Source organism: Austrofundulus limnaeus, unplaced genomic scaffold (assembly GCF_001266775.1).
Source record: "Austrofundulus limnaeus strain Quisiro unplaced genomic scaffold, Austrofundulus_limnaeus-1.0 Scaffold9, whole genome shotgun sequence".
NCBI classification, from domain to species: Eukaryota; Metazoa; Chordata; class Actinopteri; order Cyprinodontiformes; family Rivulidae; genus Austrofundulus; species Austrofundulus limnaeus.
In genome coordinates this window covers 2,199,734-2,213,149 of record NW_013952411.1, presented here as the reverse complement: position 1 = coordinate 2,213,149, position 13,416 = coordinate 2,199,734, and the positions used below count along the sequence as shown (strand labels likewise).

At 37.6% G+C, this 13,416-nt stretch overlaps 1 protein-coding gene across 2 annotated transcripts in view; it reads left to right on the top strand.

The window, feature by feature from the left end:
* The window catches only part of scn1laa (sodium channel, voltage-gated, type I-like, alpha), a 30,653-nt gene that overhangs the window by 6,245 nt on the left and 10,992 nt on the right, over window positions 1–13,416 (top strand). The window contains exons 7-17 of one of the 2 annotated variants that reach the window (XM_014001492.1): window positions 189–413; window positions 799–862; window positions 1,005–1,146; window positions 4,704–4,910; window positions 5,116–5,349; window positions 6,320–6,694; window positions 8,799–8,931; window positions 9,041–9,279; window positions 9,365–9,538; window positions 11,956–12,312; window positions 12,471–12,950. In XM_014001492.1, coding sequence (XP_013856946.1) covers window positions 189–413; window positions 799–862; window positions 1,005–1,146; window positions 4,704–4,910; window positions 5,116–5,349; window positions 6,320–6,694; window positions 8,799–8,931; window positions 9,041–9,279; window positions 9,365–9,538; window positions 11,956–12,312; window positions 12,471–12,950 — 2,630 coding nt within the window. The remainder of the gene's footprint in view (window positions 1–188; window positions 414–798; window positions 863–1,004; window positions 1,147–4,703; window positions 4,911–5,115; window positions 5,350–6,319; window positions 6,695–8,798; window positions 8,932–9,040; window positions 9,280–9,364; window positions 9,539–11,955; window positions 12,313–12,470; window positions 12,951–13,416) is intronic. The other variant, XM_014001491.1, reaches the window with a different exon arrangement.

Genomic DNA, 13,416 nt, shown 5'->3' with positions numbered 1-13,416 from the left:
GTGTGTGTGTGTGTGTGTGTGTGTGTGTGTGTGTGTGTGTGTGTGTTGCATTTTCAACCCTGTTGAAAAACAAATTCAAATCAGGACATTTGAAGAAAAGATGATGATAATGATAAAATATTGAGGACTAACAGATTTCATGGAAAGTTCTGCACTAAGTGTGACAAATGATATGTTGTGTTTTACAGGCCTGAAGACAATAGTTGGCGCATTGTTTCAGTCAGTGAAAAAGCTGGGTGATGTAATGATCCTGACTGTTTTCTGCCTGAGTGTCTTCGCTCTGGTAGGATTACAGCTGTTCATGGGCATTTTAAGGAGCAAGTGCATTCGAGAGCCTGATGCTGAGGCTAGGAAGGCAGGGGTTAACTTCAGTGTTTGTGACAACATAACTATGAGTTACATGGAAGACATAAGTGAGTATGATACACATTTTGAAATGTTGTGGTCAAAATGTCCTGTACTGCACTTCTTCATTTCTCTCTTTCTCTTTTTCATTTTCCAAGCTTAACTAAAAAAATAGATTTTTATTTAGTTGACTCTTAATTAAGCACAAACTCATTGGTACACACACTAAAAAGTCAATATTTGTTATGATAATGTACACAAGTTTTTTTTTCTAATAATTTCAGTTTATCAGGGACTTCTTTAAGAGACTGTGTGCCCTACAGAGACATGATTTATAGCAGTTGTGTTAGATTTTCATTAAAATTGCCTTCAGTATTTACTGTTAGCTTTGTTCTTGACTACCAAATCTTGTCACAGGCATTAAAGCTGTGTTTTTCTTTCTTGCCCCATCAGATAATCATTATTTCCTTCCAGGAAGTAAAGATCCATTGCTTTGTGGAAACAGCAGTGCAGCTGGGTAAACAAGTAAAATAATGTTTTTTAATGTAAAAAATGTACTCCTTTTTGGGTCCAACTCTAAAGTATTACCAGACCCATACAAAAGGAAATAGTGATTTCATTAATTTTTATCAAGCTTATAGTCGCTTTGTTTCCTACAGACAGTGTCCAGAGGGATATAGTTGTCATAAAGCTGGAAAAAATCCAAACTATGGTTACACGAGCTTCGACAACTTTGGTTGGGCCTTTCTTTCTCTGTTTAGACTGATGACACAAGATTTCTGGGAAAACCTTTACCAACAGGTAAGCAGTGGTTTTTGGTCAATTCAGCCAAGTGCTTTGTTTAAGTGCAGACCCACATTTCTGAATTGCATTAATTTTATCACTGGAGTAAACTTGTTCAAACATGATCATTTGATATAGTTTAGAAAACCCTGTTGTTTGATTCAAAATTTTGCAATGAGTACTTTGCAATGGATGTTTATCAAATATTTTGGATAGATGCTGGCAAAATACAGTGGTTTGCAAAAGTATTCATACCCCTTGAACTTTTCCATATTTTGTCTCATTACAACCACAAACATAAATATATTTCACTGGAATTTAATGTGAAAGACCAACACAAAGTGGTATACAATTGTGAAGTGGAAGCAAAATTTTACATGAATCAAAACATTTTTTACAAATAAAAAACTGAAAAGTGTGACGTGCAAAAGTATTCAGCCCCCCTGAGTCAATACTTTGTGGAGCCACCTTTTGCTGCAATTACAGCTGCAAGTCTTTTAGGGTATGTCTCCACCAGCTTTGCACATCTAGTGACTGCAATTCTTGCCCATTCCTCCTTGCAAAACAGCTCAAGCTCAGTCAGATTGGATGGAGAGCGTTTGTGAACAGCAGTTTTGAGATCTTGCCACAAATTCTCAATTGGGTTTAGGTCTGGACTTTGACTGGGCCATTCTAACACATGAATATTCTTTTTTTTAAACCACTCCATTGTAGCTTTGGCTTTATGTTTAGGGTCGTTGTCCTGCTGGAAGGTGAACCTCCGCCCCAGTCTCAAATCTTTTGCTGACTCCAACAGGTTTTCTTCCAAGATTGCCCTGTATTTGGCTCCATCCATCTTCCCATCAACTTTGACCAACTTCCCGGTCCCTGCTGAAGAGAAGCACCCCCAGAGCATGATGCTGCCACCACCATATTTGACAGTGGGGATGGTGTTTTCAGAGTGATGTGCAGTGTTCTTTCTCCGCCACACATAGCGTTTTGCATTGTGGCCAAAAAGTTCAATTTTGGTCTCGTCTGACCAAAGCACCTTCTTCCACATGTTTGCTGTGTCCTCAACATGGCTTCTGGCAAACTGCAAACGGGACTTCTTATGGTTTTCTTTTAACAATGGCTTTCTCCTTGCCACTCTTCCATAAAGACCACATTTGTGTAGTGCACGACTAATTGTTGTCCTGTGGACAGTTTCCCCCACCTGAGCTGTGGCTCTCTGCATTTCATCCAGAGTCACCATGGGCCTCTTGGCTGCCTCTCTGATCAGTGATCTCCTTGTTCGGCCTGTAAGTTTAGGTGGACGGCCTTGTCTTGGCAGGTTTACTGTGGTGCCATACTCTTTCCATTTCCGGATGATGGATTGAACAGTGCTCCGTGAGATGTTCAAAGCTTGGGAAATCTTTTTATAACCTAAGCCTGCTTTAAACTTCTCCAAAACCATATTCCTAGCCTGTCTGGTGTGTTCTTTGGACTTCATGATGCTGTTTGCTCCCCAATATTCTCTTAACCAACATCTGAGGCCGTCACGGAGCAGCTGTATTTGTACTGAGATTAGATTACACACAGGTGGACCCTTTTGAGTCATTAGCAGTCATCAGGCAACTTCTGAATGCAATTGGTTGCACTCAGGGAAAAGGGGGCTGAATACTTTTGCACGTCGCACTTTTCAGTTTTTTATTTGTAAAAAATGTTTTGATTCATGTAAAATTTTGCTTCCACTTCACAATTGTATACCACTTTGTGTTGGTCTTTCACATTAAATTCCAGTGAAATATATTTATGTTTGTGGTTGTAATGTGACAAAATATGGAAAAGTTCAAGGGGTATGAATACTTTTGCAAACCACTGTAAATTGAAGTGGTTTGCTCTTAAAAGGGACAAGTGTTTTCTGCACTAATACTAGAGAAAATCTACAAAGCATTGTGTTTAAATAAACCTGCAGGTGCATCCTGGTCAGAGGTAAAATGAGGAGTCCCATTGTGTCAGATAAATATATCTTAAATCATGTGTGTAAAAAAAAAAAACTGACCAATGAAAAGGCAGTGCATCACGGTATCAAATTAGTAAAGCAAACAATGAAAGAAAGCATCTACGCCCTATGAAAGAACAATACCTGTGGTCATCAACCAGCACTCTTCAGTGTCGGTGTTAATGTAGAACACGTATGAACATTAAAATCTTAGGTTAATTTAATAATTCTAATACAGAATACCAAAACTGGGTTAATGTTACATGCAGGTAATATCAAACTCTTTATTCCTTTATTATTTATAGCATCCACAGCAATTAATTACATTCTTGCCATGTTACTAATATAAACAAGGTAATGGTGAAAATAGCACTCAAACCTGCAAATTCCCTATATGATTTTAGATTGGCCTGATTGTGTTTTTAGAATAGAATAGAATAGAAAAAGCCTTTATTGTCCCGCAGCGGGGAAATTCAGGTGTCACAGCAACATCAGTACAAAGGTTCACACACTACAAACTATCGATAGGACACACAAAACAAGAGTAACACTCACTAGCCATGATACAACTACTAATAATGAAAATAAAAAAACAATATGAAGATTTGTTCAAGAATAGAAAAGTGATGTTTTGTTTCAGAATCCAACATTCAAAATCAGAAGTTTCCTGTTTTGAGTGCAAAAACAATCCCACCAGACCAAAGTGAAATATCAATACAGACAAGAAACACAGATGTACAATTACAGCAGAGTATAGTGCAAATGATTGTTCAGTTGAGTAGTTACAATGAAAAGTAACAGTCTAAAATTTAGACTGTAAACGATGTTGCAGCAGCAGTTGTTTAAACACTTATTGCAACTAACTTTACAGTTGCTGTCTTCCCATCAATGTTTTTTTTTCTGTACATTTTGAAGTATTGCATTAGAAAAGGTTAAAGGAAACTGCAAAATAAAATAAAAAACTAATTTTGGCAAAATAAAAAAACTTCAAACCTCAATTTTGAAAAAATAAACAACATTTATGCTCGCTTTAGGTGGTTTTTGGATTTTTTTTTAAAAATCAGCACGATGCACAAAAGAGGAGATGAAAACACATTTGCTAAATAAGTTCTGACTTAGCAAACATTTACCTCACATGATTGATGTTTCTCTTGTCAGACTCTTCCTGGACATTCCCATAAGAATTTCATTTATTTCTCTACATCTCCAGACAACATTTAACATTGCCAGTATTAGTTGGTATGACAGAACGATTACAATTTGCCCCATAGCAACACATTCCTGACAACCTCTCTCCACTGTCCTGAGGTGTGTGGTCCCTGCTATTACAGCCATGCACAATGTCTTGTCAGCATCTGATGAAATTACACTTTGTGTAGCCTGGTTGATTTGCTTCATCCAGTAGATGAAATCATGCCCAAGTTGCATTTAATTTTTTTTATTTTTGTGCAACTTTTCATAATTTTGCGCAAAATTCACATTACAATTGGAATTCATGATAATTAATCCTGAATTAGGAAACAAAACAAATATAAAAAGCAATTATATTAGGTTTAAAGATTGTCAAAAGTGTGCAAAACCTTGGTTTTTTTTTTCTTTTTTCTTTTATTTCCAGACTTTACGAGCTGCTGGGAAACCCTATATGGTCTTTTTTGTCTTGGTCATATTCCTTGGTTCTTTCTACTTGATMAACCTGATTTTGGCTGTAGTAGCCATGGCCTACGAGGAGCAGAGCCAGGCCAACATCAGGAAAGCTGAGGAAAAGGAAGAGGAATATCAGGCAATGCTTGAGCAGCTCAAACAGCAGCAAGAGGATGCTGAGGTATAGGCTTTTTAGATTCAGTCATTAAAAAAAGTTTTAATGTAATTATTTCCTATTATCTGTGTTTACAAAATATATATTTAAAGCATCCTACTATTGAGAAATGTGTTACTCTTCGTGTGGTAATTTTGGGATAGGATTCATTTTTGGCTGTCAAGAATCTTAAGGAATAATCCATATTTGTTTGCACTGTCCTGTCTTCTAGGCATTGGCAAAAGCTTTGGCAGAGGATGACGACACCTTTGACAATGGTGGCACCGAGAGTTCCTCTGATGCTTCTAAGCTGAGCTCCAAAAGTGCCAAAGAGAGGCGGAACAGGAGAAAGAAAAGGAGAGAGGAGGAAGAAAAAGATGTGCAAAAGGTTCCTAAGTCCAACTCACTGGACAGCGACATGGTAGACATGCTCAACAATGATGTGAAACGCTCATCCATGCATCAGGTGCAGTAAAATCTGTTTGAKTAAATAATGCACTGCTGTTGCTTTCCAGTACCGCTATTAGTTTAAAGTATTTTCTATAGTTTATTTGTCATGTATTATGTGTAAGTGCTGCTATTCCAACAGTATTTGTTAATAACCGATCAAAAAAAAGTATAGACCTTGCCATTAAATTGACATTTTCATAACTTTATATAGCAAACTAGAACTTTACTCATATTTGTTGCACTAACATCCAATTTCATACATTTTATTCMTATTAAAGTGACTTCCATGAACTCAACTCTAGAAAGTATTAAACACAAGCTGTCCTGAATTTTACATTTTTATTCAAAGGAAACAAAGTTTCAGATTTTGATGAATGTGTCTTTTTTTAGTTATCAAATATGTGATTTAACACTGCAATCAAAGAAATTAGCTATCATTTTTTCTCAAATGGTTAAAACCCTTTGATAAAAGGCTGCATAAAAAGAGTTGATGAWACGCTTTGAGTTATGTTAGAACTATTTGAAACGTACATTGCTGTTTTAGGAAAATGTCAGAATACTCACTTTGACTTCTAAGGTACAAATATGCTGTCACTGTCCTATTTTGACCATCTTCACCATGATCATCATCATCATCATCATCATCATCTTGTTCTACTTCCTCATCTTGTGTTGTTGTCACCAGTCCAAATCAAGATAACATACAGTTGCATTTTTTTCCCTCTCAAAATTCCAATCATCCATATGGCCATCAATGTCTTGTTCTTCTTCATCAGCATAATCATTATCATGGCCATCATCCTCATTGTATTTCATCATTGCTACTTTTCTTTAAGTTTTTAACCTTCTTACATTAACATCAACGTCCATTTTTTTGCACACTGTCAGTTTTATTTGTTCATATGAACTCCAGTGCCATCATTATTCCTTTCTCCTTAAAATCAACGTATATCCTGTATCCACTGGAGAATATTTTTGTCTCCTAGTCCTTTCTGAGCTTTCGTGGACCACTACTCTCATCCAGACGAAACAGCAAGRCCAGCTTTTGCAGTTTTCAAAGCCAGGCRCACGATGTGAGCTCAGAGAACGAGTTTGCAGACGATGAGAGCAGCATTTTTGAAGACAACCTAAGCCAAAGGGGATCCCTGTTCCATGCCCAGAGGTGTGATCGACACAGCAGCAGCACAAGCCAGTGCAGCTTCATACCGCATATCCGATTTCAGCTAAATAACATCAAGCACAGCTCTGTRGACTGCAATGGGGTTGTGTCTCTGGTGGATGGGAATTCACTCCCATCATCACCACCTRTGGGGCTTCCTCTGCCTAAAGTGACACTAGATATGGCCTCCACTGGAGACAATGTAAGAAATRTTTCATTAGTCAAGATGACCCTAATTAATTTATACATGAAAATTGTGTTGACCACCTTTCAAATCACTAAAAAATATCTTMTTGATTGATTTATTTGTTCCATGAYGCTTTTTARTCAAGTGTTGGAAAGTTTGTATAWGATCATCGTTGGTGAAAATGAAGACAATTTACTGTAATTGTCCATCTGATGTTTTAATTATTATATGTRTAAATYGTCAAAAATGGGAAATTAAGCTTTRGTTCATAAGGATTCAGTTTATAATAGGTTTACTATAACATCACAAGGTAAAGGTTTTACATAAAAGCTTATAAGTTCTTTAGAGTTTTTCATTGCCAAGGCCTTGAAGTATAATTGAGGTGAATAGAACAAAACTAAATGTTGCATAAGCAGACATTTCTCAAATAGAAATTTATATAAAGATGAACAGACATGGGCATAGCTAAAAGGCACTGGTGTAAAAATTAYAAAAACATGGTATGGCAACGGTGACAAATTTTTTGCAAGTAATAGTTAAAAGCTAGAGTATAAGTATAGTGAAATGACAAACACTGGGCCAGCATGGTGTTCATGAAATGAGAATGAGGTCTGAGGAAAGAACACAAAGTAAAACKTGTTAATACCACCCACTGGTTCTTATTTCCAATTTACACTGTCTGCTCTGGCACAACCATTGCAGTAAAAACAYACCCAATTTAATMAACRAGAGCATTTACACYGCCTCAGCTGGGTGGCAGTGTGCGCATGGCCATCAGCCAAAATTAGATTTGATCCTGTTTGTGTGGAGTCAATCTACAAATATCACACTGCACCAACAGGAAAATTAACATCTATATTTACAAAATATTGTCATAATCGGCAGCTGTAGAAGAGTGGTTAGGGGAGTTTTTCTAATGCGAGAGATGGCAGTTYGATTCCCAACTATTCTGTCATGTGTCGAAATGTCCCTGGGCAAGAAAAACACATTCTCCTCTCACGCACATATATTCTCCTCTCACAGATGTACATTTTCCTCTCACATACATGCATATGCCCCTTGGACCACGTCCTTCCCAGTCCCGGCAGGCTGACGATGTGGCCTTCGCTTGACATAAGTTTGCGTGACCACGCGCTTCCCCGTTACCATTTTGATCAGTTTGATATCAGACTTGAATGCGCTGGGACATGTTTTACATGTGTTTTCACTGGAAGAATAACTTCACAATTAAAACATTGCTCGTAAATAAAAAAAAAATCAATAATTTGGTTTTAGCTCCAGTATCAGTACTTGTAGTTGCATTTTATTTCAATCCTACTGCAGCATGAATTTCATCAGCTAAGTTGCCAAGCTTAGTTTTAAAAGTAAATTCTTCGCCTGTGATGAATTTCCAAACTWTCCCAACTTGGTAAAAAAATACTCCACCGTCTTTGTTTCTCTGTTTAGTTTTCTGTCAGCGCATTGAATCCTGGGATATCCTCGGCCGGTAAGGATACTAAGATGTGTCCTTGATTTTCAACATTTTGTGGGCTGCATTTCTCGGCCACATGATGAGGAGCCTTCGAATTGGGACAGCCCTCGTAGCGGGGCGGTGAAACATGCGGCCGACAAATGCGCACTCATGAGGATGCAGGCCCTGAATTGAGACACTGCCTTTGCAAAAGAGATCTGTGATCTCATTGGGATTTGTCTGGTTAAATGACAGCAAATAAATAAAATAAATAAAACTTACAAATGCCTTAAAGGAGTGGGTGAACAGATATTGAAAAACGAAAAACATGTTCGTTCTATTATTCTTTTTTTCATTGTGTAAAACTTTTACCTTGTGCTGAAAGCAGAAAATCTACAATAATATAAGTTGAAAAATCTTTTTATATAGTTTATTTTTAGACCTTCATAAATCCTCAAAACACTGGAGGAAACTAAATTATACATAAGAACTTTACATATTTTGTATTGTAACYAAGACTATGGCTTATTTGATTGAATAGTGGCTTTTCATTGTCCCAACAAACAGCTCTAATTTTACATTGTTAATTGATACACAAGCTTTTATGAATATTGCAGTTGTAATTTTTCCCCACTTGTTTTCTGTTCATATCTCTGCATTTATGTAAAGGCTGACACAACAGATACAGAGTACAGGAAGTCCAGTGCAGGAAACTACGGAGAGTTTTTGGAGGTAATTGACGGCCCCGAGTTCAGACAGAGAGCACAAAGTATAGCAAGTGTCATTACAAGCACCATAGATGGTATGTATTGCGTTATGCTCACATTTTTTATTTTTTAAAATTTAATTTATTTTGGATGTTAAGAAGTTCCAACTGTGGTTTCATCTAAAATATTTCATTTTGACATTAGAACTTGAAGAGTCAAGGCAGAAGTGTCCTCCCTATTGGTACAAATTTGCTCACAACTTCCTCATCTGGGAGTTTTGTCCAATGTGGATGAAAATCAAGAAAACAATAAAATTAATTGTGATGGACCCATTTATGGACCTAGCTATTACCTTCTGCATTGTACTGAACACATTATTTATGGCCATGGAGCACCAGCCAATGCATCCGGAGTTCGAAAAAATGTTGTCTGTGGGAAACCTGGTAAGCTAACTGGTGACTTATGTAGATATTTTTGTTTTATTTCAATGGCTTTCATTTTTTGAGTAATATATTTTTTTGTATGAAGGTATTTACTGGCATCTTCACAGCTGAAATGGTAATGAAGGTCATTGCACTGGATCCATATTATTACTTTCAAGCAAGATGGAATGTTTTTGATGCAATCATTGTCAGCTTAAGCTTGATAGAGCTTTGTTTGGCCAATGTGAAGGGCATGTCTATTTTGAGAACATTCAGGCTGGTAAGTCTTAACTATATACGCATTTTGTTTGTTAACAAATTATCAACTTTTTATTTTTAGTTTATTTTGTATTTTTTGAAATACTCACTCATTTTAAATTTGTAGCCTGCAACATGTTCCAAAAAAGCTGGGACCGTAAAACCAGGAACAAGTCTCCCTGGGTGTGTTTTGAGTTATTCACAGAATCTGAAAGTGTACGTATATCCGATGATGTCAAACACATGGCAATTAGAAAAAAATGAAGACCATATGGCCATTTGAATGTTGGCAATCTGTAAACAAAATAAGGGAGAAAAGAGGCCTCAAAYTTTAAGAGRGCACTTCTTGAGGCKGTTAACAATGGCTGTTCATTCACGTTAATTTGCATTAACTCCAGCCTTGACTGTCAACACAAGTAGGCTCTAGGAAAGTGTGCAGACAAAAGCTCAAAAGGCTCACAAGACAGATGCTTGATTTTTGTAATGCTGCATTCACACAAAAYGYGATTTCAGTGTCAAAATTGTGTCCAACGCTTCAAGTTGATCACTTGTGCACTCTGAGGTCAGACGTGAGTCAAAATTGCTCTTGAAGCGCTTGACGCACATCTACCGACTACAGGCACACGATTTCAGTTAAAGAGCTCCTGTCCATCTGTTTCAGGTTAGTGGGCAACATTCAGGAAACCGTCACATGGAAAAATGATGCTTTCTGATTGGTTGACGCAGCGCGTCGAGCAGCAAAAGTTCATGGATGAAGCTTTTTTTTTTCAACGAAGTGACACGTTTGGATACAGGACCATGACCAAAGAAAGACRTTACTTTTTGTGGATTGCCGGGACAAGGAAAATGAAAAGAACGAAGAGAAGCAACTGGACTGCTGTTCTAATTAAAGCTAGAGGTTATTCGACGTTCACACTGAACGCGTTTTGAGCTGCAGAAGCGGCCGGTTTACATTCTATGGTGGACGCGCATCTAGGCCATTTAGCAAGGTGCGCAACGGAAGCGGTAGTGCGGTAGAGCATTTTTTGTGCACGCGGTGCGTCCAAAGCAGCTGACATTCGAGTTCAAAAATCTGAACTTTTGCTGCTCGACTCACCACGTTAACCAATCAGAGAGACTAATTTTTCCACGTGACAGTTTCTTGAAAGTTGCCCACTAAACCTGGAACAGACGGACAGGAGCTCTTTAGCTGAAATTGGCCATCTGCAGTTGGTGTTCTGGCTGGAGATATCAGCACTGATGCGGGTCAGCAGCTCGTTAAACTGACCGCGGTGTTAAACTGGGCTCGGGACAAAAAAAATTGTCAGCACGCAGCTCCTGGAGTGGTGAAACCCACCTAACAGATGAACTCTAAATCATCTGATGAATTAATTATCTGCTGTGCATAACGCTCGCTTGCTCTCAGTAAACAAAGCAAAGCAATTTTCTTTATTTTATCTTTATTTAATTCGCCATTAAAGACAAACCGGGAAAAAAAAAACAAGACGCTCTTCCCTCAACAGACACAYTTGTGTCCCGGTCTGAACGTAGTGTATCCAATTTGAGGTGTTGGGCGCATTTTAGATGCTCAAACCGCATTCAATGTGAACGTAGCATTAGTGTCTGTCGATCCTTCACCCTCACTCCTGAAACAAAAATGTTCTGAAACTCATCGGTGCCTGCCTTGTTTAAAAAGTTTAAAAGGGGGGTGTCTTCATGATTTTAACTATTTTGCGAACAAAACACAGAAAATCCGAAAATGATAGTGTTTCATTTTTCTCAGTTTGTGCATCAGCGATTTGTTCCTACTTTTCCYGTGGCGTGTCACAAATGCTCTTAAACTGTTGACAGGCAGTCATTCACAAAGTGGTATTCCTCGCCCCACCCTTACTTATGAATGAMTTAGCCTTTTGGGGATGCACAATGACACTCACCTGTTTGCAATAAACCTTTTCACCTGTGGAATGCTCCAAACAGGTGTTTTCTGATTATTCCTCAACTTTCCCCAGTCTTTTGTTGCTCTAACTTGTGTCCAAGCTTTTTTGTAACATGCAATTCAAAATTAGTGAATATTTACAAAAAAAAAAAACAATAAAGTTTATCTGTTTGAACATTTAATCTCTTGTCTTTGTTCTGTATTCAGTTGAAAATAGGTTGAAAAATGGATTTGCAAATCATCGTAGTTTGTTTTTACTTGTGTTTTACACAATGTCCCAACTTCATTGGAATTGGGGTTGTGATTGGAATCATTTCAGTCTAAAAATATTTGACCCTTAACTTTTTTTAAGCATACTTTCCCCAAACCATATGCAATATTGTGCAGTCAAGAAAAATGCAAAAGGAAATGCCAATATCTTGCATTTTTGTATTGTGCAAAATATTATTATTACCATATGTCAGCATCAATATATGTGTTTTTTTATTGATGAAAAATCATACTTTTTTTCTTTCTTTTTACAGCTGAGAGTATTCAAGTTGGCAAAATCTTGGCCCACTCTAAACAAACTCATCAAAATAATTGGTAATTCAGTGGGAGCTTTGGGCAACCTAACACTGGTGCTTGCCATTATTGTTTTCATMTTTGCTGTTGTGGGCATGCAGCTGTTTGGAAAAAACTACAAGGACTGTACTTGTAAGATCTCTGAAGACTGTTCTCTGCCTCGGTGGCACATGAACGACTTTTTCCATTCATTTCTCATTGTGTTCCGAGTGCTTTGTGGAGAGTGGATAGAAACCATGTGGGACTGTATGGAGGTGGCTGGGATCCAAAAGTGCCTCATTCTCTACATGATGGTCATGGTTGTTGGAAATCTTGTGGTACATTGCATCTTTTATGGTTAATTCATTTCACATCATCTAAATCTTTTCAATGTAAAATGTCACAGTACCAATGCAGTTCTGTATTTCTAAATGCTGTTTTTTTTTCATTGAAGATAAACACACTAAAGATCTTGCTTTTTGTCCTTTTCCTCTAGGTGCTGAACCTGTTCCTGGCCCTGCTGCTAAGTTCATTCAGTGCAGACAATCTGGCTGCTGTTGATGATGACAGTGAGATGAACAATTTGCAGATTGCAAYTGGACGTATTCGTAGAGCCAAAGCCTATATTAAGTCACTATTTCGAAGTAGGTGCAATAGCATATGTTTCAGAGATAAAAAGAAAAAAAAGAGTGAAGACCAATCTCTGGATGAACTCCAAAAATCTTTCGGACGAAATGGTGTCCCTAGCCATACCCTTAAAGACTTCTCTAGGGATGGCAATGGGGATGTGACTGGTGTAGACAAAACTGGAGACAAGTATATAGTCAACAGCAAGAGTGATGATTCCATCTTGTCTTTCATAAACAACCCAAGTCTGACTGTTTCTGTTCCAATTGCTGCAGAGGAGTCTGACTTTGAAATGCTTAATACTGAGGATTTCAGCAGCGCATCAACCAACTTACCGGAGTTCAACCTGGTAAGTTTTTTTTTTTTTTATAAAAAAATGATCAAATCACCCTTACATTGTGAAACAACCTTGTCTGAAAACAAAGTTTCAAGATTTTCATAAAGGGTAGGTCAACTGGTGGACAGAGATTAGCAGTCAAGTAMAACATAGGTTTCAAAAGTGTTCCTAGTTGTATTTCAATATGTGGTAGTTGATAATGGTAACAGTGGTAATGTATCAACATTTTATATCACATATGGACAGAAACTAGAATAGAATAGAATTTTTATTGTTAATGCACAAGCCTGTACAACCAAAATGAACATAAAAGGTTATGCACAAACCCATCTGCCTGACCCACACAAATACAGGCCACATGGACGCAATGCGCATGGCACACATAAACATCAACTTGGCACCGTGCCAGGTCCTGACATGCCAGCCTCCAGCTTCATTTGAAAACATTGTTTTTTTATTCAGAGGAGCTACATTATTA